General features: G+C 41.0%; 1 protein-coding gene across 1 annotated transcript in view; it reads right to left on the bottom strand.

Annotated features, from left to right (window-relative positions):
• LRP1 (LDL receptor protein 1) overlaps positions 1-24,733 on the bottom strand; it is a 1,167,923-nt gene that overhangs the window by 233,976 nt on the left and 909,214 nt on the right. Inside the window, exon 58 of the mRNA XM_071663699.1 lies at positions 7,762-7,971. Coding sequence (XP_071519800.1) covers positions 7,762-7,971 — 210 coding nt within the window. The remainder of the gene's footprint in view (positions 1-7,761; positions 7,972-24,733) is intronic.

Below are 24,733 nucleotides of genomic sequence, written 5' to 3'. Positions count from 1 at the left end.
GGGGAAAGAAACCTAGATGTTGTGGCTCAGAGCAAAATGAAGCTCAAAGGTAAAGAGGAAGAGTGATTTGAAAATGTCTTAGAAGTAAAGTCAGGGGTTGGTAAAACTACATGAGCTAAGGAAGGAGGAGCACTACTCCTGAAGCAGGAGTTGTGAGTCTGTGTGATAGAGTGCACGGAAGTAAAGCCCATAATTGATGTGGGTAAAACTGAAAGTGGATGGTGAGCAATGGGTTATCATTGGTGCTTACACAACTGGCCATGAGAAAAGATCATGAGGCAAGTGTTTTGGGAGCAGCTGAGTGCACAATGGGAGATTTAAATGCACTGTTAAGTAATGGGACAGTTAAGGGTATAATTGGTACACATTGGGAATTCAATGTTATAAATGGAATTCGAGGAGAGCTTGTGGGGTTGTGTGCTGAAAAAAAAAAACTGGTGGCTGGGAGTACCAGATTTAAAAAGAAAGATATATACGAGTATACGTATGTGAGTAGGAGAGGTGGTCAACGGGCATTACTGTATTACACATTAATTGATAGGTCAATATGTAAAAGAAAGACTTTCAGATGTAAATGTTCTGAGAGGGGCAGCTGATGAGATGTCTGATCAATATCTTGTGGAGACAAGGGGGAAGCTTTGTAGAAGTTTTCAAAAAAAAAAAGGGAGAGACAATGTTGGGGAGAAGAGAGTGATGAGAGTAAGTGAGCTTGGAAAATAGATGTGTGAAGAAATAACTGGAGAGATTACGTATAGAATGGCAAAAGATGAGAGCAAAGGAAATGATGTGGGGAGTGGGTGAGGAATGGGATGTATTTAGGGAAGCAGTGATGGCATGCGCAAGAGATGCATGTGGCATGCAAAAGGAGGGTGACCACATTAGAAAGGGTTACAAGTGGCGAGATGAAGAGGCGAAGATGCTAGTTGAGAAAAGAGAAGAATTTGGGCAGTACTTATAGGAAGAGCGCAAGTGATTGGGAGATGTATAAGAGAAAGCAGCAGGAGGTCAAGGGGAAGGTGCTGGGGTTGAAAAATGAAGGCAAATGAAAGTTAGGGTGAGAGAGAATAATTAAACTTCAGGTAGGATAAAAAGATGTTTTGGAGGAGGTGAAAAATTTGCAAGACAAGAGAACAAATGTGGATATTGATGAAGAGGAAAAAAGGAGTGATAAATCATGATGGAATGAGGAGGAGATAGTGTGAAAATTTTGAAGGATTCTTAAAGGTGTTTGAAGAAAGAGTGGCAAATGTAAGGTGCTTTGGTCGGAGTGGTATGCAAAGTGGGAGAGTCAGGGAGAGTGGTATGGTGAAAAGAGAAGAGGTGGTGAAAGCCTTGTTGAAGATGAAATCCAGTAAGGCAGGAAAAGTGGATGGTATTGCATTTAATCTTATTAAGAAAGGGATGACTCTGTTGTTTTGGGTGGTAAGGATATTCAATGAAAGTATGGATCATGGTGAAGTGTCTAAAGATTGGAGGAATGCATTTATAGTGCCACTGTATAATGGCAAAGGGGATAAGGCAAGTGTTCAACCTACTGAGGCACAAGTTTCTTGAATATACTTAGAAAATTGTATGGGAGGGTACTGATTAAGAGGGTAAAGGCATGTACAGAGCATCAGACTGGGAAGGAGCAGTGTGGTTTCAGAAGTGGTAAAGGATGTATGGATTAGGTATTTGCTTTACGAATGTGTGTGAGATGTATACAACTTTTATGAGTCTGGAGAAGGCAAATTATAGGGTTGATAGAGATGCTTTATGGAAGGTCTTACGAATATATGGTGTGGAAGGTGAGCTGCTGGAAGCAGTAATAAGTTTTTATCAAGGGTGTCAGGCATGTGTATGAATAGGGAAAGAGGAAATTGAATGGTTCCCAGGTCAGGTCAGTCTGCAGCAAGGTGTGATGTCATCATGGTTGTCTAATATATTTATGGATGGGGTGGTGAGGGTGTAAATGCAAGAGTTTGGGAAAGAGGGGAGAGTATGCAGTCTGCTGGAGACAAGAAGCCCTTGGAGGCGAGTCAGCTGTTGTTTGCTGATGATACAGCACTGATGGCTGATTCGAGTGAGAAACTGCATAAGTTGGCCACTGAGTATGGAAGTGTGTGTGTGAAGGAAGAAAGTTGAGAATAAATGTGAATAAAAGCAAGGTTATTAGGTTCAAGAGGCTTGAAGGACAAGATAGTAGGAATGAAAAACAAAAGAGAAAAATTGGTGAAAATGAAGTGTTTTAGACATCTGAGAGTGAAAATTCGCAGCAAATGGAACCATGGAAGTGAGTCATGAGGTGGGGGAAAGGGTGAAGGTTCTGGGAGCGATGTAGAATGTGTGGAAAGAGAGAATGTTATCACAAAGACCAAAAATGTGTATGTTTGAAAGAATAGTAGTTCCAACAGTATCATATGGCTGCAACACATGGGTTATTAATAGGGTTGTGCGGAAGGTGGCTGTGTTGTATGAAGATAATACGTGATAAGGTAGCTTGATCAAGTAAGCAATGAAAGGGTAGGAGAGACGTGTGGTAATAAAGAGTGTAGGTGAAAGAGCAAAAGAGGGGGCACTGAAATGGTTTAGACATATATAGAGAATGAGTGAGGAAAGGCTGACAAACAGGATATATGTCAGAAGTGGAAGGAACAAGGAGAAACGGGAGACCAAATTGGAGGTGGAAGGATGGAGTGACAAAGATTTTGAGTGACTGGGGCCTGAACATGCATGAGGGTGAAAGGTGTGCATGGAATACAGTGAGATGGAACGATGTGGTATACTGGGGTCAATGCGCTGTCAGTGAACTGAACCAGGGAATGTCAAATGTCTGGGGTCTATCTATCTATATCTCTGATGCCTGCTCCCTCTGGGAACTCCCATCAAGGGGCAGCCAAGGAAAAAGAGTCTCCAATTATCCCTGCCCTTACATGCCTCCCTTGCATACATCATTCCACGCATTCTTCAACTATTTCTCTCCCTCCAGTATTCCTCCACCTTATTTGCCCATGTCACAGGCGGTCTTCCACTCACACCAACCTCTTTAATTGTACTATCATACAGTCTCCTTGTAAACTCCCAGTCTTGCATTCTTTCCACATGCCCAAACCACCTCAAAGTATTACGTTTCAACCATTCCACACTCCACAATTCACTTCCTTTGCATTCCTTGCAATACCACATCTCTCACACACACTTTCGTTTTTTCTTCATTTACATGCTCTTCTCAAATAGCTCATTTCCAAAGCCTGGATTCTTTACCTCTGTGCCTCATTACATGTCCATGTTTTGGCTCCATAGGTCAGGGTTGGGAGGACTATACTGTCCCTTAATCCTCTCTTCACTTCCATACTTACACCTCTACCCTTCATTATTCTATTAAGGGACCCAATGACTCTTCTACCCTGTACTGCCTTCTCCCTTAACTTACCTTCCATATCACTACACTTACCAAAGACAGCTCCCAGATACTTAAATTCCCTCACTTCTTCCAGTCCCCCCCCCCTCCCCCAAATCCACAGCACAATTTAGTACACTTTATTCTTACAAAATCCACTCTGTTTCCTTTCAAGCATCATTACTTTACTTTTACTTTAATTACTTTCAATCGCCTAAGTTTACACACATCATAAAAACACTTAAAACCTTCTGCAACTCCTCTTCACTCTCAGCAAACAACACAGTATCATCCACATACAGACTTGCCACTAGCCACCATATCTCACTGCCACACTCCATCTCTGCACTTCCCTTCCCTAGTTTTGCTTTCATCCTCTTATCACTCCATCCACATATACATTAAAAAGCCACAGTGACATCACACAGCACTGCCTCACACCTACATGTATCCTAAAACTTTCATTCAGCTCTCCATTCACTCTTACACATGCATTTGTTCCATCCAATAGTTGTCCTGCTATGCCATTTATCCTTAACACATCCCACAAAGCATTCCACTCAACTTTGTCATATGCTTTCTCCAGATCCATACAAGCTGCATACAACTTCTTACCTTTTACCAAATACTTTTCCACTGTCATCTCTACTACAAAAATCTGATCCACACATCCCCAATCTTTTCTAATACATCCTTGCTCTTCACTTATTCTACATGCAGTCACTTACATCTCTGTCAATTAATGTTCTTGCATACATTTTTCACGGTATACTTAACAGACTCATTCCCCTATAATTGCTATATAAAACCTTTGCACCTTTTCCTATGAATAAAGGAACGATAATAGCTTTCACCCAAACCTCAGGCACAAACTTCTGAAATCAAGGTAAATTACATATGAGATGCATCCAGTCTATCAAACTTTTCTCCTCCATACTTTAGCATTTCAAAAGTAATCTCATCCACTCCTGATGCCTTTCCTACCTTCACCCTTATCATTTCCCTTTTTGCTATAGGCTCCAGCATTTTTAAACTCTTCTTCCCTCCTCCATTCCCATGCATGTAACAAATGCTGCCTCCCCTTCTCCCACATTCATCAGTTCTTTAAAATACTCTTTCCAACCTCCTCTCACTTTCTCCTTTGATTCAGCAATTCCCTTTCCTTACTTCTCACATCAATACTTACACTCTTACATCTAGCTCTTTCCTTTTCCACCTCCTTCAAATATAGTTTCTCATTATCCCAAAACTTTTGCTTAACCTTCTTCCAAAATATTCATCTACTTTTCCTTTGCTTTCCACTTATCCAAAACTTTTTCCTTAACTTTCTTCCAAAATTTTAATCTACTCTTTCTTTGCTTTCCTCCATCAGCTCCTTAACATTATGCTAACATATTTTCTATTCTTTCCTCCTCCTTTGCTGAATTTCCAATGGTACATTCCTATTGAGTAATCTATCGTATGCTTTTCTCTTCCACAGTATTTCTAATCTCTTCTGTCCATTATGCATTGCCCTTTTTATTCCTGTATCTCACTCTATTGTATTCAATCTTTAAAAGTATTTCTCTAAACATATCAAATAACTCATTCACACATGACTGCATTACTACATTTACAGCACTTCCGTCTAAGCTTTCAGTCACCCTCCTTCCTTATTCCCCCCCCTGCATTTTTCCTGATTCATCTTCTTGCTTGTCAACGCAATCATCTCTCCATTCTTTCTTATACCATACATCCACTTCCCCCTGATCCTCATCCTCACAAGAACCACGAAACAGTCATCTCTCCAAAGAATCCTGTTACGACTCTGGCATCCAGCACAGCCTTTCTCAAGCTTTCATCCACTACCGCAAAGTCGATCAATGCCTTTTGCTCTTCTCTTCCATCATTCCTCATCCATGTATATCTGTGGATCATCCTGTACTGAAAAAAGTTGTGTGCATCCTTTCTCTAGCTGTCATGTGTAATGCATCAGATAGGAAGTGATGGTTTCGATGCATTACACATGACAGCTAGAGAAAGGATGCAAGCAGATGTGGCATTCTTCGTACGCTTCCTAGCACTACCTTGCTGATGCAGGGGGTGGCGATGCTATCTCCTGTGGGGAGGGTTGATGCCTAATATGGATAAAGGTGAGCAAGAGTACACATGTACATATGTGTATGTGCATGTACATGAATTGTCTATGTATGTTTTCATACATATTCACCATTTCCCACATTAGCGACATAGCATCAAGAACAAAGGACTGAGCCTTGTGAGGGAAAATCCCTCACTTGGCTCCCTTCTCTGTTCCTTCTTTTGGAAAAGTAAAAAGTTCCAGTTCCCCACTCCCTCCCCATTTAGTCACCTTCTATGACATGGAGGGAATACGTGGGAAGTATTCTTTCTACCTTATATGTACGTATGTATGTACGTGATGATTGTTATGAAGGTCAAATTGCACTTCAGTACGGGTTCATATCATTATATCTAATGAAATTTTTCTACATACATGGCACATGTTTCATGAAGACAATCCACCTCATCAGGTGCCAATAATCAATTTGGTTATCTAAATCCCAAAATCCCAGCACATTCTTAGAAGCAGTGAAAAGTTTTTATCGAGGATGTAAGGCATGTGTAAAGTAGGAAGAGAGGAAAGTGATTGGTTCTCAGTGAATGGCGGTTTGTGGCAGGGGTGCATGATCTCTCCATGGTTGTTTAATTTGTTTATGGATGTTTGGGAGGTAAATGCAAGACTTTTGGAGAGAGGGGCAAGTATGCAGTCTCTTGTGGATGAGAGGGCTTGGGAAGTGAGTCAGTTGTTGTTCGCTGATGATACAGTGCTGGTGGCTGATTTGTGTGAGAAACTGCAGAAGCTGGTGACTGAGTTTGGTAAAGTGTGTGAAAGAAGAAAGCTGAGAGTAAATGTGAATAAGAGCAAGGTTATTAGGTACAGTAGGGTTGAGGGACAAGTCAATTGGGAGGTTAGTTTGAATGGTAAAAAACTGGAGGAAGTGAAGTGTTTTAGATAATGGGACTGGATTTGGCAGCGGATGGAACCATGGAAGTGGAAGCGAGTCACAGGGTGGGGGAGGGGGCGAAAGTTCTGGGCGCATTGAAGAATGTGTGGAAGGCGAGAACATTATCTAAGAAAGCAAAAATGGGTATGTTTGAAGGAATAGTGGCTCCAACAATATTATATGGTTGTGAGACGTGGGCTATAGATAGAGTAGTGCAGAGGAGGGTGGATGTGTTGGAAATGAGATGTTTGAGGACAATATGTGGTGCAAGGTGGTTTGATCAAATGAGTAATGAAAGGGTAAGAGAGATGTGTGGTAATAAAAAGAGTGTGATTGAGAGAGCAGAAGAGGGTGTTTTGAAATGGTTTGGTCACATGGAGAGAATGAGTAAGGAAAGATTGACAAAGAGGATATATTTGTCAGAGGTGGAGGGAATGAGGAGAAGTGGGAGACCAAATTTGAGGTGGAAAGATGGAGTGAAAAAGATTTTGAGTGATCGCGGCCTGAACATGCAGGGGGGTGAAAGGTGTACAAGGAACAGAGTGAATTGGAACGATGTGGTATACCGGGGTCAACATGCTGTCAATGGATTGAACCAGGGCATGTGAAGTGTCTGGGGTACACCACGGAAAGTTCTGTGGGGCCTGGATGTGGAAAGGGAGCTGTGGTTTCAGTGTATTATACATGACAGCTAGAGACTGAGTGTGAATGAATGTGGACTTTGATGTCTTTTCCTAGCACTACCTTGCACGCATGCGGAAGGAGGGGGGTTGTCATTTCATGTGTGGCGGGGTGGTGACGGGAATGAATAAAGGCAACAAGTATGAATTATGTACGTGTGTATATATGTATATGTTTGTGTACGTATATGTATGTATACGTTGAAATGTATAGGTATGTATATGTGCAAGTGTGGATGTGTATGTACATACATGTATATGAGGGTGGGTTGGGCCATTCTTTCGCCTGTTTCCTTGCCCTACCTTGCTAACGCGGGAGACAGCAACAAAGTATAAGAAATATACATAAAAATATATATGACTAAAGTACAGTTTTTGTCTCTAAAGCCTAACGAATAAATACGATATGGTGTAAACATTCTACAAATACTAAGGTACAACAATTAGTTTACTAGTACTCTTTTTTGTCACTTTACTAGAAGAAAAGCATCAAGTAAATAAAAGACTAACACTGACACCAACATAAGTGTTAATGTTTTCTTTTCAAATAGAGAATAACCATGCTAGAGCATATAACACAGCCTTTAGGTATGCCTTTAGAAATGTGACATGGCACACATTGTAATAATGGGAAGATTTCTGATGGAACCTCAGTTCATCCTATCTAATCCTTCCAATATCTTCACCAAAATGTTACCTGAATCTGCCAATAGCACAGGAATGATTGGCACACAGCTCCTTGCTCTCATCACTTCCATCTTTACAGTCATTTTCGCCATCACAAACCCATGTATTGACAACACATGCACCATTATCACACCGGTAGGATCCTGGGCCACATGTTAAGCTGCAGTTGCGTTCATCTGATTCATCGGTGCAGTCTGGATCTTCATCGCATACCCAGTTTCTGTGTGCAAATTATCATTCACATGAATAAATATTACAAACATCATTCCATGGCAATCATATTTCAGTGCCTCACATTACAAATCTACTAATACAAAATACAAAAACACTATTTTGCTTTTAGCAATACAGACATTGACTTAACTTCTAGATTAAATATAAATATTCATGAGCTGCATTTATCATTTTCTTTTTCAACTTTTTCCATCAATAACTCAGTGACAAATAACACTTAAAAGATACACTTCTATAACACAAAAATCTTTGCAAATGAAGTAACCAATTAACATCATAGGTTCCTTATTCTAGCATTCTAATGGTAGAATGCTAGTGATTAATAAGTGTGGACATTGATATACTGGACACAGTAGGCAAAGTAGAGGAACCTACATTAAAATATATAAAATGCTACACTCCTACACATGACTGCCTGCGGGTTGACATATGATGTTGGGCCAGTCCTAGTTTACTTGTGCGAGTAATGCAAAAGTAACCTATCTCCAGAAGAGATAAGAACTATAAACGTGACAAAATTACATAGTGAGGATGAAGAGGAGGAGGAAGAGCAAAAAAACTGCAAGACATAAAAGTCAATCAGGAGACAACCACAGAGACTGAGGACACAGAATTTCTGGTCAGTCAACTTGAAAGCTCTAAGATAGGATAGACAGAAGAATTGGGCAACAAAGGGACAACATCAACAAACGATATGTAAAAATAGAGGCAACAGGTAAGAAACAGGAAAAAGGAAAAATCAAAACATAAAATTTGGGGTTATATGACATGTAAGTATTACCGGAGAGGTAAGTGCAAATTTGGTAATAAGCGCAGGAATAAACATCTGAAACTGTGTACAAGGATGTATTATTTTGGAAGCTACAGTGACAAAAACCATAGGAAAATAGAGTTAATTCAAGCATCCCATAGTATGCAGGTATTTTGATGCATACAGAAATTGTAGATTGGGAAATGAATGAAGATTCTTGCATCTCCCTTACTTAATCCAGCCTGGCAAGAACTATTAAAATGTGAGTATAAATAATAATTGATAAGCAGTAAAAAATCAAAACTAGATCTATAAATGAGAACATATGCAACTTACATAATCCTAATAAATTTTACTGAAAATGGTTGAATGAAAAATAGGCAAAATAAAGCAGATTTAAAAGGATATGTAACCTTTGAAGCTGACAAATAAAAAAAGTAGGCAGGGTGGGATAGCAATATCTGTAAGCAACAAATATGATGTTAAACAGATAAGAAACAGAAATATTTGTAAGCAACAAATTTGATGTTAAACAAATAAGGCAACTATGTCACAATAAATAATAAACATTAGCAGTAAGCATAACTGCCATAAAAACACTTTACATATATAAACATACAGACCAACTAAAACTACAATAAAGTTTATCTTGACGCTAAATAATTTGAAGAAATACTGAAGGACACAGAAACCAGAAATGACAATACTTTGGTCAGAAGATTTCAATTCAACAAACTAATTGGCTTATGCAAGGACTAACACTTTACAGAAATAATAGGCAAATCATACAAGAAATAACACAACCAATCTAATTTTTAAAAATGATATAGGTTAAACTACAAACATTGACTGAGGTACAAAAATGAGTATCTCCGACAGTATTAACATTGAAGTGTGTACAATCTATAGGGAGACAGGATCAAATAAAGATGTCAATATGTTAGGAAACTTCAACTTCTATTCCGAAAAATGTTGAATGAAGTAAATAATCTCACAGAAAATATGTAACATTAGACAACTTTGACAGTAGCAACGCAAAAACAAACATGGAAATCTTCTATCAGTACATAAATGAAAGTAAGCAGTAAATGGAACAAGTTAAAAGACCAAACTCAATTCTTGGATTTAAAGGTGTGGCTATCAAATCTGTCCAGGGAAATAATCCTCTATCTTTACAATTAACTGTTGTGTCCCCAACTTGAATACTGTGTTCAATTTTGTCACCCCACTTGAAAAAGATATAGATAGAATTAATATGTGGAGAACTTTCAAAATAATTCCTAGACTAAAAAAAAATCCTAAGAGAAGCAACATAAATGACTTAAATCTATTTAGCTTAGAAGAGAGGTGAAATGGTGATCTAGTACAGATATTCAAAATTAACAAATACTTCATTAATCTTAATCTAATAAGGTACTAAAGGATACATTCATCTGATTTTATTTATAATATGGGATAAAATCTCCAGGGAAAACATTTTACCTCAAATAAAGCAAAGCGTTTTTCTTTATCTGGAAAATATGGTATGGTTTACCAACTGGAGTGGTAAAAAGCATTTACTTGGACACATTTCAGGAGACTTTATAAATATTTTGTTTTAAATCCATGGCTGGCATTATCTATGTCTCCTTTGTAACACAAGAAATTTACAAAGTTTTTCTCTCAGAAATATCTCATTTTTTTATGTGGATGGCTCCAGTAATGGACAAAAGTCCACATTAACTGAAATATAGAAAATTATGAAATGGAAAAAGAAAAGGAAAAGTATTTTTGAATTTTTGAGGACATGCAAGACCTGTCTTTTGAAATGTATGAGTTTATAGTTATTGGGAAAGACATAAGAAGGTAGTGAGCTACCAAGCTTCAATGTGTAGGGAAAGAAGCAGGTACCAAATGGCCCACCCTTGAGTTGCTGATGGCCACACAATAACCATGTGATGCAGCAGCTTGGAGAGTATTGTGTGGTCTACCTAGTGGTAGGGGCTCACAAAAAGCCAACTCACGAGCATAAAACCAAAGTAATACCTATAGAAGAGGGAAAATGAACCAATATTGCAGGGTAGGACAAGGGGGTCAAGTATGGATGTTAACCTTGGACAGTTTATAAGTCAGACCACCTTTAACTTAACTCTGTCAAGGATATGGAGCTAGAACCACCCCAAATGTGAGAGCAGTACTCCATACAAGGATGAATCACATACAAAGACAAATCAATCCCTTGTATAAACAAAGCAACTGTTCAGAAGATAAGAAGTTTCGACATCTAAACAGGACACCCAGTTTCTTAAAGGCAGACTAAGCTATTCCCATAAGGTGGGGTTTCCAAGAAGGAGTTGATGTTTCAGTAATACCAAGTATGTCTGTTGAGTTGAAGTGGAATTACAGAACCTTCAAAGGAGAAATGAGAGTCGTGAGAAGCTTTTGATAGAGAGATAGGTAGAAATTGGGTCTTGGTGGCATTAAACTTAAGATTTTGTCTACCCCACTGAGATATCCTGTCCAGGTATGAGTTTTCTTAAGAAGCTGTGTCAACATTTGAGTATGAAAGGAAGGAAAGTGAAAGCTTAGATGGAAGTGCAGTAAATGTAGGAATGCAGCCATGTGTGAATGAGGTGTTTAAAATGTTTGGAGAAATACTAGTAAAGGTTGTAGAATCAGCACTTAAATACAAGGAAGTGAGATACAGAACTAAAAAGAGCAATGCATGGTGAGCAGAAATCAGAAATGCTGTGGAAGAAAAGAAAAAGGCATAAGGTAGTTTTCTTAATAAGAATGTATCAGTGGAAGTTCAGAGAAGGAGGAGGGAAGAATACAAAATACGAAGGCAGAATGTAAGAAGATGACAGAGGAAAACAAAGAAGAGTAGACAAAGATTTTGGAAGTTAATTGAAAAGTTTCAGGATAATAAGAAACTATACTGGAAGGAGGTAAAAAAGGAAAGAGGTGGATGTATGAGTGAAAATGTTGCTGTGAGAAGTTAGGAGGGGTAATTGCTGAATCAAAAGGAGGACGTGAAAAGAAGATGGAAAGAGTACTTTCAAGAACTGATAAATGTGGAAGAAGAGGAGGCAGCAGTTGTTACATGCATGGGTAAGGAGGAGATAAGAAAGAGGATACAAGTGCAGGGGCCGATAGCAAACAGAGGTAAAAAGGGTAATAATGAGGCTGAAGGTAAGATAGGCACCTGGAGTGGATAGGATTATAGCTGAAATGCTGAAGTATGGAGGAGAAAGTGTGATAGAGTGGATGTACCTTATAGGTAATTTAGCATGGAAACAGATGATTGTGCCTATGGACAGGGGCAAGCTATCATGATTCCTTCATTCAAAGGAAAATGTGTGAAAGCTGTATGTAGCATGTAATAATCATAGGGGAATGAGTCTGTTAAGTATACCAGGAAAATCGTATGTAAGAATATCAACTGATGGAGTGATGGAAGTGACAATGCAGAATAAGTGAAAAGCAAGGAGGTTTTAGGAAAGGTAGGGGATGTGTGGATGAGATTTTTATAGTAAAGACGACCATGGAAAAGTATTAAGCAAAAGGTAAAAATTAGTATACAGCTTTTATGGATCCGGAGAAAGCATATTATGGGATGCATTAAGAATATATGGTATGGGGGGCCAACTGCTGGATAGTGTCAAGAGGTGAAGGGAAGAGGGAGAAGCGGGACACCAAATTGGAGGTGGAAGGAAGGAGTGAAAAAGATTTTGAGTGATAGAGGCCTGAACATACAGGAGGGTAAAAGGAATGCAAGGAATAGAGTGAATTGGAACGATGTGGTATAGCGGGGTTGACGTGCTGTCAATGGATTGAACCAGGGCACGTGAAACATCTGGGGTAAATCTTGGAAAGGTCTGTGGGGCCTGTATGTAGAAACGGGAGCTGTGGTTTTGGTGCATTACACATGACAGCTAGAGACTTAGTGTGAACAAATGTGGCCTCTTTTGTATTTTCCTGGCATATATATATATATATATATATATATATATATATATATATATATATATATATATATATATATATATATATGTCTGGGGAGTAAAGTCAGGAGTTAGTGAGAGGACAAGAGCATGGGAAGGAGTAGCAATACTCCTGAAACAGTTGTAGGAGTATGTGATAGAATGTAAGAAAGTAAATTCTCGATTAATATGGGTAAAACTGAAAGTTGATGGAGAGAGGTGGGTGATTATTGGTGCATATGCACCTGGGCATGAGAAGAAAGATCATGAGAGGCAAGTGTTTTGGGAGCAGCTGAATGAGTGTGTTAGTGGTTTTGATGCACGAGACCGGGTTATAGTGATGGGTGATTTGAATGCAAAGGTGAGTAATGTGGCAGTTGAGGGAATAATTGGTATACATGGGGTGTTCAGTGTTGTAAATGGAAATGGTGAAGAGCTTGTAGATTTATGTGCTGAAAAAGGACTGATGATTGGGAATACCTGGTTTAAAAAGCGAGATATACATAAGTATACTTATGTAAGTAGGAGAGATGGCCAGAGAGCGTTATTGGATTACGTGTTAATTGACAGGCGTGCGAAGAGAGACTTTTGGATGTTAATGTGCTGAGAGGTGCAACTGGAGGGATGTCTGATCATTATCTTGTGGAGGCTAAGGTGAAGATTTGTATGGGTTTTCAGAAAAGAAGAGTGAATGTTGGGGTGAAGAGGGTGGTGAGAGTAAGTGAGCTTGGGAAGGAGACCTGTGTGAGGAAGTACCAGGAGAGACTGAGTACAGAATGGAAAAAGGTGAGAACAATGGAAGTAAGGGGAGTGGGGGAGGAATGGGATGTATTTAGGGAATCAGTGATGGATTGCGCAAAAGATGCTTGTGGCATGAGAAGAGTGGGAGGTGGGTTGATTAGAAAGGGTAGTGAGTGGTGGGATGAAGAAGTAAGAGTATTAGTGAAAGAGAAGAGAGAGGCATTTGGACGATTTTTGCAAGGAAAAAATGAAATTGAGTGGGAGATGTATAAAAGAAAGAGACAGGAGGTCAAGAGAAAGGTGCAAGAGGTGAAAAAAAGGGCAAATGAGAGTTGGGGTGAGAGAGTATCATTAAATTTTAGGGAGGATAAAAAGATGTTCTGGAAGGAGGTAAATAAAGTGCATAAGACAAGGGAGCAAATGGGAACTTCAGTGAAGGGCGCAAATGGGGAGGTGATAACAAGTAGTGGTGATGTGAGAAGGAGATGGAGTGAGTATTTTGAAGGTTTGTTGAATGTGTTTGATGATAGAGTGGCAGATATAGGGTGTTTTGGTCGAGGTGGTGTGCAAAGTAAGAGGGTTAGGGAAAATGATTTGGTAAAGAGAGAAGAGGTAGTGAAAGCTTTGCGGAAGATGAAAGCCGGCAAGGCAGCAGGTTTGGATGGTATTGCAGTGGAATTTATTAAAAAAGGGGGTGACTGTATTGTTGACTGGTTGGTAAGGTTATTTAATGTATGTATTTAATGTATGTATGAATAAGAGCAAGGTTATTAGGTACAGTAGGGTTGAGGGTCTAGTCAATTGGGAGGTGAGTTTGAATGGAGAAAAACTGGAGGAAGTGAAGTGTTTTAGATATCTGGGAGTGGATCTGGCAGCGGATGGAAACATGGAAGCGGAAGTGGATCATAGGGTGGGGGAGGGGGCGAAAATTCTGGGAGCCTTGAAGAATGTGTGGAAGTCGAGAACATTATCTCGGAAAGCAAAAATGGGTATGTTTGAAGGAATAGTGGTTCCAACAATGTTGTATGGTTGCGAGGCGTGGACTATGGATAGAGTTGTGCGCAGGAGGATGGATGTGCTGGAAATGAGATGTTTGAGGACAATGTGTGGTGTGAGGTGGTTTGATCGAGTAAGTAACGTAAGGGTAAGAGAGATGTGTGGAAATAAAAGGAGCGTGGTTGAGAGAGCAGAAGAGGGTGTTTTGAAATGGTTTGGGCACATGGAGAGAATGAGTGAGGAAAGATTGACCAAGAGGATATATGTGTCGGAGGTGGAGGGAACGAGGAGAAGAGGGAGACCAAATTGGAGGTGGAAAGATGGAGTGAAAAAGATTTTGTGTGATCGGGGCCTGAACATGCAGGAGGGTGAAAGGAGGGCAAGGAATAGAGTGAATTGGAGCGATGTGGTATACCGGGATTGACGTGCTGTCAGTGGATTGAATCAAGGCATGTGAAGCGTCTGGGGTAAACCATGGAAAGCTGTGTAGGTTTGTATATTTGCGTGTGTGGACGTATGTATATACATGTGTATGGGGGTGGGTTGGGCCATTTCTTTCGTCTGTTTCCTTGCGCTACCTCGCAAACGCGGGAGACAGCAAAAAAAAAAAAAAAAAAAAAAAAAAAAAGACTCATGGTGAGGTGCCTGAGGATTGGCGGAATGCGTGCATAGTGCCATTGTACAAAGGCAAAGGGGATAAGAGTGAGTGCTCAAATTACAGAGGTATAAGTTTGTTGAGTATTCCTGGTAAATTAGATGGGAGGGTATTGATTGAGAGGGTGAAGGCATGTACAGAGCATCAGATTGGGGAAGAGCAGTGTGGTTTCAGAAGTGGTAGAGGATGTGTGGATCAGGTGTTTGCTTTGAAGAATGTATGTGAGAAATACTTAGAAAAGCAAATGGATTTGTATGTAGCATTTATGGATCTGGGGAAGGCATATGATAGAGTTGATAGAGATGCTCTGTGGAAGGTATTAAGAATATATGGTGTGGGAGGAGAGTTGCTAGAAGCAGTGAAAAGTTTTTATCGAGGATGTAAGGCATGTGTACGTGTAGGAAGAGAGGAAAGTGATTGGTTCTCAGTGAATGTAGGTTTGCGGCAGGGGTGTGTGATGTCTCCATGGTTGTTTAATTTGTTTATGGATGGGGTTGTTAGGGAGGTAAATGCAAGAGTTTTAGAAAGAGGGGCAAGTATGAAGTCTGTTGGGGATGAGAGAGCTTGGGAAGTGAGTCAGTTGTTGTTCGCTGATGATACAGCGCTGGTGGCTGATTCATGTGAGAAACTGCAGAAGCTGGTGACTGAGTTTGGTAAAGTGTGTGGAAGAAGAAAGTTAAGAGTAAATGTGAATAAGAGCAAGGTTATTAGGTACAGTAGGGTTGAGGGTCAAGTCAATTGGGAGGTGAGTTTGAATGGAGAAAAACTGGAGGAAGTGAAGTGTTTTAGATATCTGGGAGTGGATCTGGCAGCGGATGGAAACATGGAAGCAGAAGTGGATCATAGGGTGGGGGAGGGGGCGAAAATTCTGGGGGCCTTGAAGAATGTGTGGAAGTCGAGAACATTATCTCGGACAGCAAAAATGGGTATGTTTGAAGGAATAGTGGTTCCAACAATGTTGTATGGTTGCGAGGCGTGGGCTATGGATAGAGTTGTGCGCAGGAGGATGATGTGCTGGAAATGAGATGTCTGAGGACAATGTGTGGTGTGAGGTGGTTTGATCGAGTGAGTAACATAAGGGTAAGAGAGATGTGTGGAAATAAAAAGAGCGTGGTTGAGAGAGCAGAAGAGGGTGTTTTGAAGTGGTTTGGGCACATGGAGAGAATGAGTGAGGAAAGATTGACCAAGAGGATATATGTGTCGGAGGTGGAGGGAACGAGGAGAAGAGGGAGACCAAATTGGAGGTGGAAAGATGGAGTGAAAAAGATTTTGTGTGATCGGGGCCTGAACATGCAGGAGGGTGAAAGGAGGGCAAGGAATAGAGTGAACTGGAGCGATGTGGTATACCGGGGTTGACGTGCTGTCAGTGGATTGAATCAAGGCATGTGAAGCGTCTGGGGTAAACCATGGAAGGCTGTGTAGGTGTGTATATTTGCGTGTGTGGACGTATGTATATACATGTGTATGGGGGGGAGGTTGGGCCATTTCTTTCGTCTGTTTCCTTGCGCTACCTCGCAAACGTGGGAGACAGCGACAAAGTATAATAAATAAATAAATAAAATATAATATATATGTATGTATTTCCTCCGCGAAGGCTCAAATTGGGGTGTCTAAATGTGTGCGGATGTAACCAAGATGAGAAAAAAGGAGAGATAGGTAGTATGTTTGAGGAAAGGAACCTGGATGTTTTGCCTCTGAGTGAAACGAAGCTCAAGGGTAAAAGGGAAGAGTGGTTTGGGAATGTCTTGGGAGTAAAGTCAAGGGATAGTGAGAGGACAAGAGCAAGGGAAGGAGTAGCATTACTCCTGAAACAGGAGTTGTGGGAGTATGTGATAGAGTGTAAGAAAGTAAATTCTAGACTGATATGGGTAAAACTGAAACTTGATGGAGAGAGATGGGTGATTATTGGTGCATATGCACCTGGGCATGAGAAGAAAGATCATGAGAGGCAAGTGTTTTAGGAGCAGCTGAATGATTGTGTTAGTGGTTTTGATGCACAAGACCGGGTTATAGTGATGGGTGATTTGAATGCAAAGGTGAGTAATGTGGCAGTTGAGGGAATAACTGGTATACATGGGGTGTTCAGTGTTGTAAATGGAAATGGTGAAGAGCTTGTAGATTTATGTGCTGAAAAAGGACTGGTGATTGGGAATACCTGGTTTAAAAAGAGAGATATACATAAGTATACGTATGTAAGTAGGAGAGATGGCCAGAGAGTGTTATTGGATTATGTGTTAATTGATAGGCGCACGAAAGAGAGACTTTTAGATGTTAATGTGCTGAGAGGTGCAACTGGAGGGATGTCTGATCATTATCTTGTGGAGGCGAAGGTGAAGATTTGTAGGAGTTTTCAGAAAAGAATAGAGAATGGTGGGTTTTCAGAAAAGAAGAGAGAATGGTGGGGTGAAGAGAGTGGTGAGAGTAAGTGAGCTTGGGAAGGAGACTTGTGTGAGGAAGTACCAGGAGAGACTGAGTACAAAATGGAAAAAGGTGAGAACAAAGGAGGTAAGGGGAGTGGGGGAGGAATGGGATGTATTTAGGGAAGCAGTGATGGCTTGTGCAAAAGATGCTTGTGGCATGAGAAGCATGGGAGGTGGGTTGATTAGAAAGGGTAGTGAGTGGTGGGATGAAGAAGTAACATTATTAGTGAAAGAAAAGGGAGAGGTATTTGGACGATTTCTTCAGGGAAAAAATGCAAATGAGTGGGAGATGTATAAAAGAAAGAGGCAGGAGGTCAAGAGAAAGGTGCAAGAGGTGAAAAAGAGGACAAATGAGAGTTGGGGTGAGAGGATCTTTGAATTTTAGGGAGAATAAAAAGATGTTTTGGAAGGAGGTAAATAAAATGCATAAGACAAGGGAGCAAATGGGAACTTCAGTGAAGGGGGCTAATGGGGAGGTGATAACAAGTAGTGGTGATGTGAGAAGGAGATGAAGTGAGTATTTTGAAGGTTTGTTGAATGTGTTTGATGATGGAGTGGCAGATATAGGGTGTTTTGGTCGAGGTGGTATGCAAAGTGAGAGGGTTAGGAAAAATGATTTGGTAAACAGAGAAGAGGTAGTAAAAGCTTTGCAGAAGATGAAAGCCGGCAAGGCAGCAGGTTTGGATGGTACTGCAGTGGAATTTATACAAAAACGGGGTGACTGTATTGTTGACTGGTTGCTAAGGTTATTTAATGTATGTATGATTCATGGTGAGGTGCCTGAGGATTGGGGGAATGCTTGCATGGTGCCATTGTACAAAGGCAAAGGGGATAAGAGTGAGTGCTCAAATTACAGAGGTATATGTTTGTTGAGTATTCCTGGGAAATTATATGGGAGGGTATTGATTGAGAGGGTGAAGGCATGTACAGAGCATCAGATTGGGGAAGAGCAGTGCGGTTTCAGAAGTGGTAGAGGATGTGTGGATCAGGTGTTTGCTTTGAAGAATGTATGTGAGAAATACTTAGAAAAGCAAATGGATTTGTATGTAGCATTTATGGATCTGGGGAAGGCATATGATAGAGTTGATAGAGATGCTCTGTGGAAGGTATTAAGAATACATGGTGTGGGAGGCAAGTTGTTAGAAGCAGTGAAAACTTTTTATCGAGGATGTAAGGCATGTGTATGTGTAGGAAGAGAGGAAAGTGATTGGTTCTCAGTGAATGTAGGTTTGCGGCAGGGGTGTGTGATGTCTCCATGGTTGTTTAATCTGTTTATGGATGGGGTTGTTAGGGAGGAGAACGCAAGAGTTTTGGAAAGAGGGGCAAGTATGCAGTCTGTTGTGGATGAGACAGCTTGGGAAGTGAGTCAGTTGTTGTTCACTGATGATACAATGCTGGTGGCTGATTCATATGAGAAACTGCAAAAGCTGGTGACTGAGTTTGGTAAAGTGTGTGAAAGAAGAAAGTTAAGAGTAAATGTGAATAAGAGCAAGGTTATTAGATACAGTAGGGCTGAGGGTCAAGTCAATTAGGAGGTAAGTATGAATGGAGGAAAACTGGAGGAAGATAAGTGTTTTAGATATCTGGGAGTGGATCTGGCAGCGGATGGAACCATGGTAGTGGAAGTGAATCATAGGGTGGGGGAGGGGGCGAAAGTTCTGGGAGCCTTGAAGAATGTTTGGAAGTCGAGAACTTTATCTCGGAAAGCAAAAATGGGCATGTTTGAAGGAATAGTGGTTCCAACAATGTTGTATGGTTGCGAGGCGTGGGCTATGGATAGAGTTGTGCGCAGGTGGGTGGATGTTTTGGAAATGAGATGTTTGAGGACAATATGTGGTGTGAGGTGGTTTGATTGAGTAAGTAATGTAAGGGTAAGAGAGATGTGTGGAAATAAAAAGAGTGTGGTTGAGAGAGCAAAAGAGGGTGTTTTGAAATGGTTTGGTCACATGGAGAGAATGAGTGAGGAAAGATTGACTAAGAGGATATATGTGTCAGAGGTAGAGGGAACGAGGAGAAGTGGGAGACCAAATTGGAGGTGGAAAGATGAAGTGAAAAAGATTTTGAGTGATCGGGGCCTGAACATGCAGGAGGGTGAAAGGCCTGCAAGGAATAGAGTGAACTGGAACGATGTGGTATACCGGGGTCGACGTGCTGTCAATGGATTGAACCAGGGCATGTGAAGCATATGGGGTAAACCATGGAAAGTTCTGTGGGGCCTGGATGTGGAAAGGGAGCTGTGGTTTCGGTGCATTATTACATGACAGCTAGAGACTGAGTGTGAACGAATGGAGCCTTTGTTGTCTTTTCCTAGTGCTACCTCTCACACATGAGGGGGGAGGGGGTTGTTATTCCATGTGTGGTGGGGTGGCGATGGGAATAAATAAAGGGATACAGTATGAATTATGTACATGTGTATATATGTATATGTCTGTGTGTGTATACATATGTGTACATTGAGATGTATACATATGTATATTTGCGTGTGTGGACGTGTATGTATATACATGTGTTTGTGGGTGGGTTGGGCAATTCTTTCGTCCATTTCCTTGCGCTACCTCGCTAACGTGGGAGACAGCGACAAAGCAAAATAAATAAATAAATGAATAAATAATGTATATGACAGATAAAGACTGAGTGAGAAAGAATGTGGATTTTTTTGTCTGTTCTTGGTGCTACCTCGCTGGAGGGGGGGATGCTATTTCACGTGTGGCAGGGTGGCGACAGGAATGGATGAAGGCAGCAAGTATGAATATGTACAGGTGTATATATGTTTATGTCTGTGTATGTATATGGTGAAATGTGCATGCATGTATATGTGCATGTGTAGGCATTTATGTATATCCATGTGTACATGGGTGGGTTGGGCCATTCCTCCTCTGTTTCTTTCCTCTACCTCACTAATGCAGGAGACGGAGGTTAAGTATAATAAAAAAGAATGTGTGTGCATAGGCGTTAATGTATATACATGTGTATGTGGGTGGGTTGGGCCTTTCCTCATCTGTTTCTATGTGCTATCTTGCTGATGCAGGAGATGGCGATTAATTATACTTAATCTATTACACTTAATCGCTGTTTCCCGCTTCAGCAAGGTAGCACAAGGAAACAGACGAAGAATGTCCCAACCACTCATATACACATATATATACATAAATGCCCATACACACACATCTATATCTATTTATATTTATTGTACTTTGTCACTGTCTCCCACGTTAGTGAGGTAGCACAATGAAACAGACGAAAGAATGGCCTAACCCACCTACATACACATGCATATACATACACATCCACACAAGCACATATACATATCTATACATTTCAACATATACATATATATACATAAACAGACATATACATATATACACATGTATATAATTCATACTTATCCCTGGGGATAGGGGAGAAAGAATACTTCCCACGTATTCCCTGCGTGTCGTAGAAGGCAACTAAAAGGGAAGGGAGCGGGGGGCTGGAAATCCTCCCCTCTCGTTTCTTTTTTTAATTTTCCAAAAGAAGGAACAGAGAAGGGGGCCAGGTGAGGATATTCCCTCAAAGGCCCAGTCCTCTGTTCTTAACGCTACCTCGCTATCGCGGGAAATGGCGAATAGTATGAAAAAAAAAAAAAAAAAATTCATACTGTCTGCCCTTATTCATTCCTGTCGCCACCCCACCACACATGAAAATGAAAACCCCCTCCCCCCTCATGTGCGCGAAGTAGCGCTAGGAAAAGACAACAAAGGCCACATTCGTTCAGACGCAGTTTCTAGCTGTCATGTATAATGCACCAAAACCACAGCTCCCTTTCCACATCCAGGCCCACAAAACTTCCCCTGGTTTACCCAAGATGCTTCACATGCCCTGGTTCAATCCATTGACAGCACGTCCACCCCAGTATACCACACCATTCCAATTCACTCTATTCCTAGAACACTTTTCACCCTACTGCATGTTCAGGCCCCAATCGCTCAAAATCTTTTTCACCCCATCCTTCCACCTCCAATTTAGTCTCCCACTTCTCCTTGTTCTCTCCACCTCTGACACAAATATCCTCTTTGTCAATCTTTCCTCACTCATTCTCTTCATGTGACCAAACCATTTCAAAATACCCTCTTCTGCTCTCTCAACCACACTCTTCTTATTTCCACACATCTCTCTTACCATTTCATTACTTACTTGATCAAACCACCTCACACCGCATATTGTCCTCAAACATCTCATTTCCAACACATCCACCTTCCTCCGCACAACTCTATCTATAGCCCACACCCCTCGCAACCATATAACATTGCTGGAACCAGTATTCCTTCAAACATACCCATTTTTGCTTTCCAAGATAATGTTCTTGCCTTCCATACATTTTTTGAATGCTCCCTGTAACTCATTTCCGCTTCCATGGTTCAATCCGCTGCCAAATCCACTCCCAGATATCTAAAACACTTCACTTCCTCCAGTTTTTCTCCATTGAAACTTACCTCTCAACTGACTTGTCCCTCAACCCTACTGTACCTAATAACCTTGCTCTTATTCACATTTACTTTCAGCTTTCTTCTTTCACACACTTTACCAAACTCAGTCACCAGCTTCTGCAGTTTCTCACACGAATCAGCCACCAGCACTGCATCATCAGGGGATAGGGAGAAAGAATACTTCCAACGCATTCCTCACGTGTCGTAGAAGGAGACTAAAGGGGACGGGAGCAGGGGGCTAGAAACCCTTCCCTCCTTGTATTCTAACTTTCTAAAAGGGGAAACAGAAGGAGTCACGCGGGGAGTGCTCATCCTTCTCGCTCAGATTGGGGTGTCTAAATGTGTGTGGGTGTAACCAAGATGAGAAAAAGAAGAGATAGGTAGTATGTTTGAGGAGAGGAACCTGGATGTTTTGATTCGGAGTAAAACGAAGCTCAAGGGTAAAGGGGAAGAGTGGTTTGGGAATGTTTTGGAAGTAAAATCAGTGGTTGGTGAGAGGACAAGAGCAAGGGAAGGAGGAGCACTACTCCTGAAACAGGAGTTGTGGGATTATGTGACGGAGTGTAAGAATGTAAACTCTAGACTGATATGGGTAAAACTGAAAGTAGATGGAGAGAGATGGGTGATTATTGGTGCCTATGCACCAGGGAATGAGAAGAAAGATCATGAGGCAAGTGTTTTGGGAGCAGCTGAGTGAGTGTGTTAGTAGTTTTGATGCACAAGACCGGGTTATAGTGATGGGTGATTTGAATGCAAAGGTGAGTAATGTGGAAGTTGAGAGGATTATTGGCATACATGGGGTATTCATTGTTGTAAATGGAAATGGTAAAGAGCTTGTAGATTTGTGTGCTGAAAAAGGACTGGTGACTGGAAATACCTGGTTTAAAAAGAGAGATATACATAAGTATACGTATATATACATACGCAGACATATAAACATATATATTTTTTTCTTTCAAACTATTCGCCATTTCCCGCGTTAGCAAGGTAGCGTTAAGAACAGAGGACTGGACCTTTGAGGGAATATCCTCACCTGGCCCCCTTCTCTGTTCCTGCTTTTGGAAAATTAAAAAAAAGAGAGGGGAGGATTTCCAGCCCCCCGCTCCCTTCCCTTTTAGTCGCCTTCTACGACACGCAGGGAATACGTGGGAAGTATTCTTTTTCCCCTATCCCCAGGGATAATAAATATATATATATGTACATAATTCATACTGTCTGCCCTTATTCATTCTCGTCGCCACCCCATCACACATGAAATGAAAACCCCCTCCCCCTCATGTGCGCAAGGTAGTGGTAGGAAAAGACGACAAAGGCCACATTCGTTCACACTCAGTCTCTAGCTGTCATGTATAATGCACCGAAACCACAGCTCCCATTCCTGTTTTGTGGGGACTGGATGTGGAAAGGGAGCTGTGGTTTCGGTGCATTATACATGACAACTAGAGACTGAGTGTGAACGAATGTGGCCTTTGTTGTCTTTTCCTCCCGCTGCCTCACGCACATGAAGGGGAGGGGGTTTTCATTTCACGTGTGGCGGGGTGGCGACAGGAATGAATAAGGGCAGACAGTATGAATTATGTACATGTGTATATATGTATATGTCTCTGTGTATATATGTATACACTGAGATGTATAGGTATGTATATGTGCATGTGTGGGCATGTATGTATATACATGTGTATGTGGGTGGGTTGGGCCATTCTTTCATGTGTTTTCTTGCGCTATCTCACTAATGTGGGAGACAGCGACAAAGAATAATAAACAATTAAATATATAAATATACGTATATGAGTAGGAGAGATGGCCAAAGATCATAATTGGATTACATGTTAATTGATAGGCGCGTGAAAGAGAGACTTTTGGATGTTAATGTGGTTAGAGGTGCAACTGGAAGGATGTCTGATCATTATCATGTGGAGGCAAAGCTGAAGAGTTGTAAAGGTTTTCAGAAAAGAAGAGAGAATGTTTGGATGAAGAGAGTTATGAGAGTAAGTGAGCTTGGGAAGGAGACTTGTGTGAGGAAGTACCAAGAGAGACGGAGTGCAGAATGGAAAAATGTGAGAGTAAAGGACGTTAGGAGAGTGGGGGAGGAATGGGATGTACTTAGGGAAGCAGTGATGGCTTACGCAAAAGATACTTGTGGCATGAGAAGCGTGGGAGGCAGACAGATTGGAAAGGGTAGTGAGTGGTGGGATGAAGAAGTAAGATTACTAGTGAAAGAGAAGAGAGAGGCATTTGGATGAGTTTTGCAGGGAAATGGAGCAAATGAGTGGGAGATGTATAAAAGAAAGAGAAAGGAGGTCAACAGAAAGGTGCAAGAGGTGAAAATGAGGGCAAATGAGAGTTGGGGTGAGAGAGTACCATTAAATCTTAGGGAGAATAAAAAGATGTTTTGGAAAGCTATAAATAAAGTGTGTAAGACAAGGGAACAAATGGGAACATTTAGGAAGGGGGGTAATGGGGAGGTGATAACATGTAGTGGTGATGTGAGAAGGAGATGGAGTGAGTATTTTGAAGGTTTGTTGAATGTGTTTGATGATAGAGTGGCAGATGTAAGGTGTTTTGGTCGAGGTGGTGTGCAAGGTGAGAGGGTTAGGGGGAATGATTTGGTAAATAGAGAAGAGGTAGTAAAAGCTTTGCGGAAGATGGTCGAGGTGGTGTGCAAAGTGAGAGGGTTAGGGAGAATGATTTGGTAAATAGAGAAGAAGTAGTAAAAGCTTTGCGGAAGATGAAAGCCGGCAAGGCAGCGGGTTTGGA

The sequence above is a fragment of the Panulirus ornatus genome, chromosome 1 (genome assembly GCF_036320965.1).
Source record: "Panulirus ornatus isolate Po-2019 chromosome 1, ASM3632096v1, whole genome shotgun sequence".
Lineage (NCBI taxonomy): Eukaryota > Metazoa > Arthropoda > Malacostraca > Decapoda > Palinuridae > Panulirus > Panulirus ornatus.
Note: the sequence above shows the minus strand (reverse complement) of the source record. Positions and strands in the feature narration are given on the sequence as shown.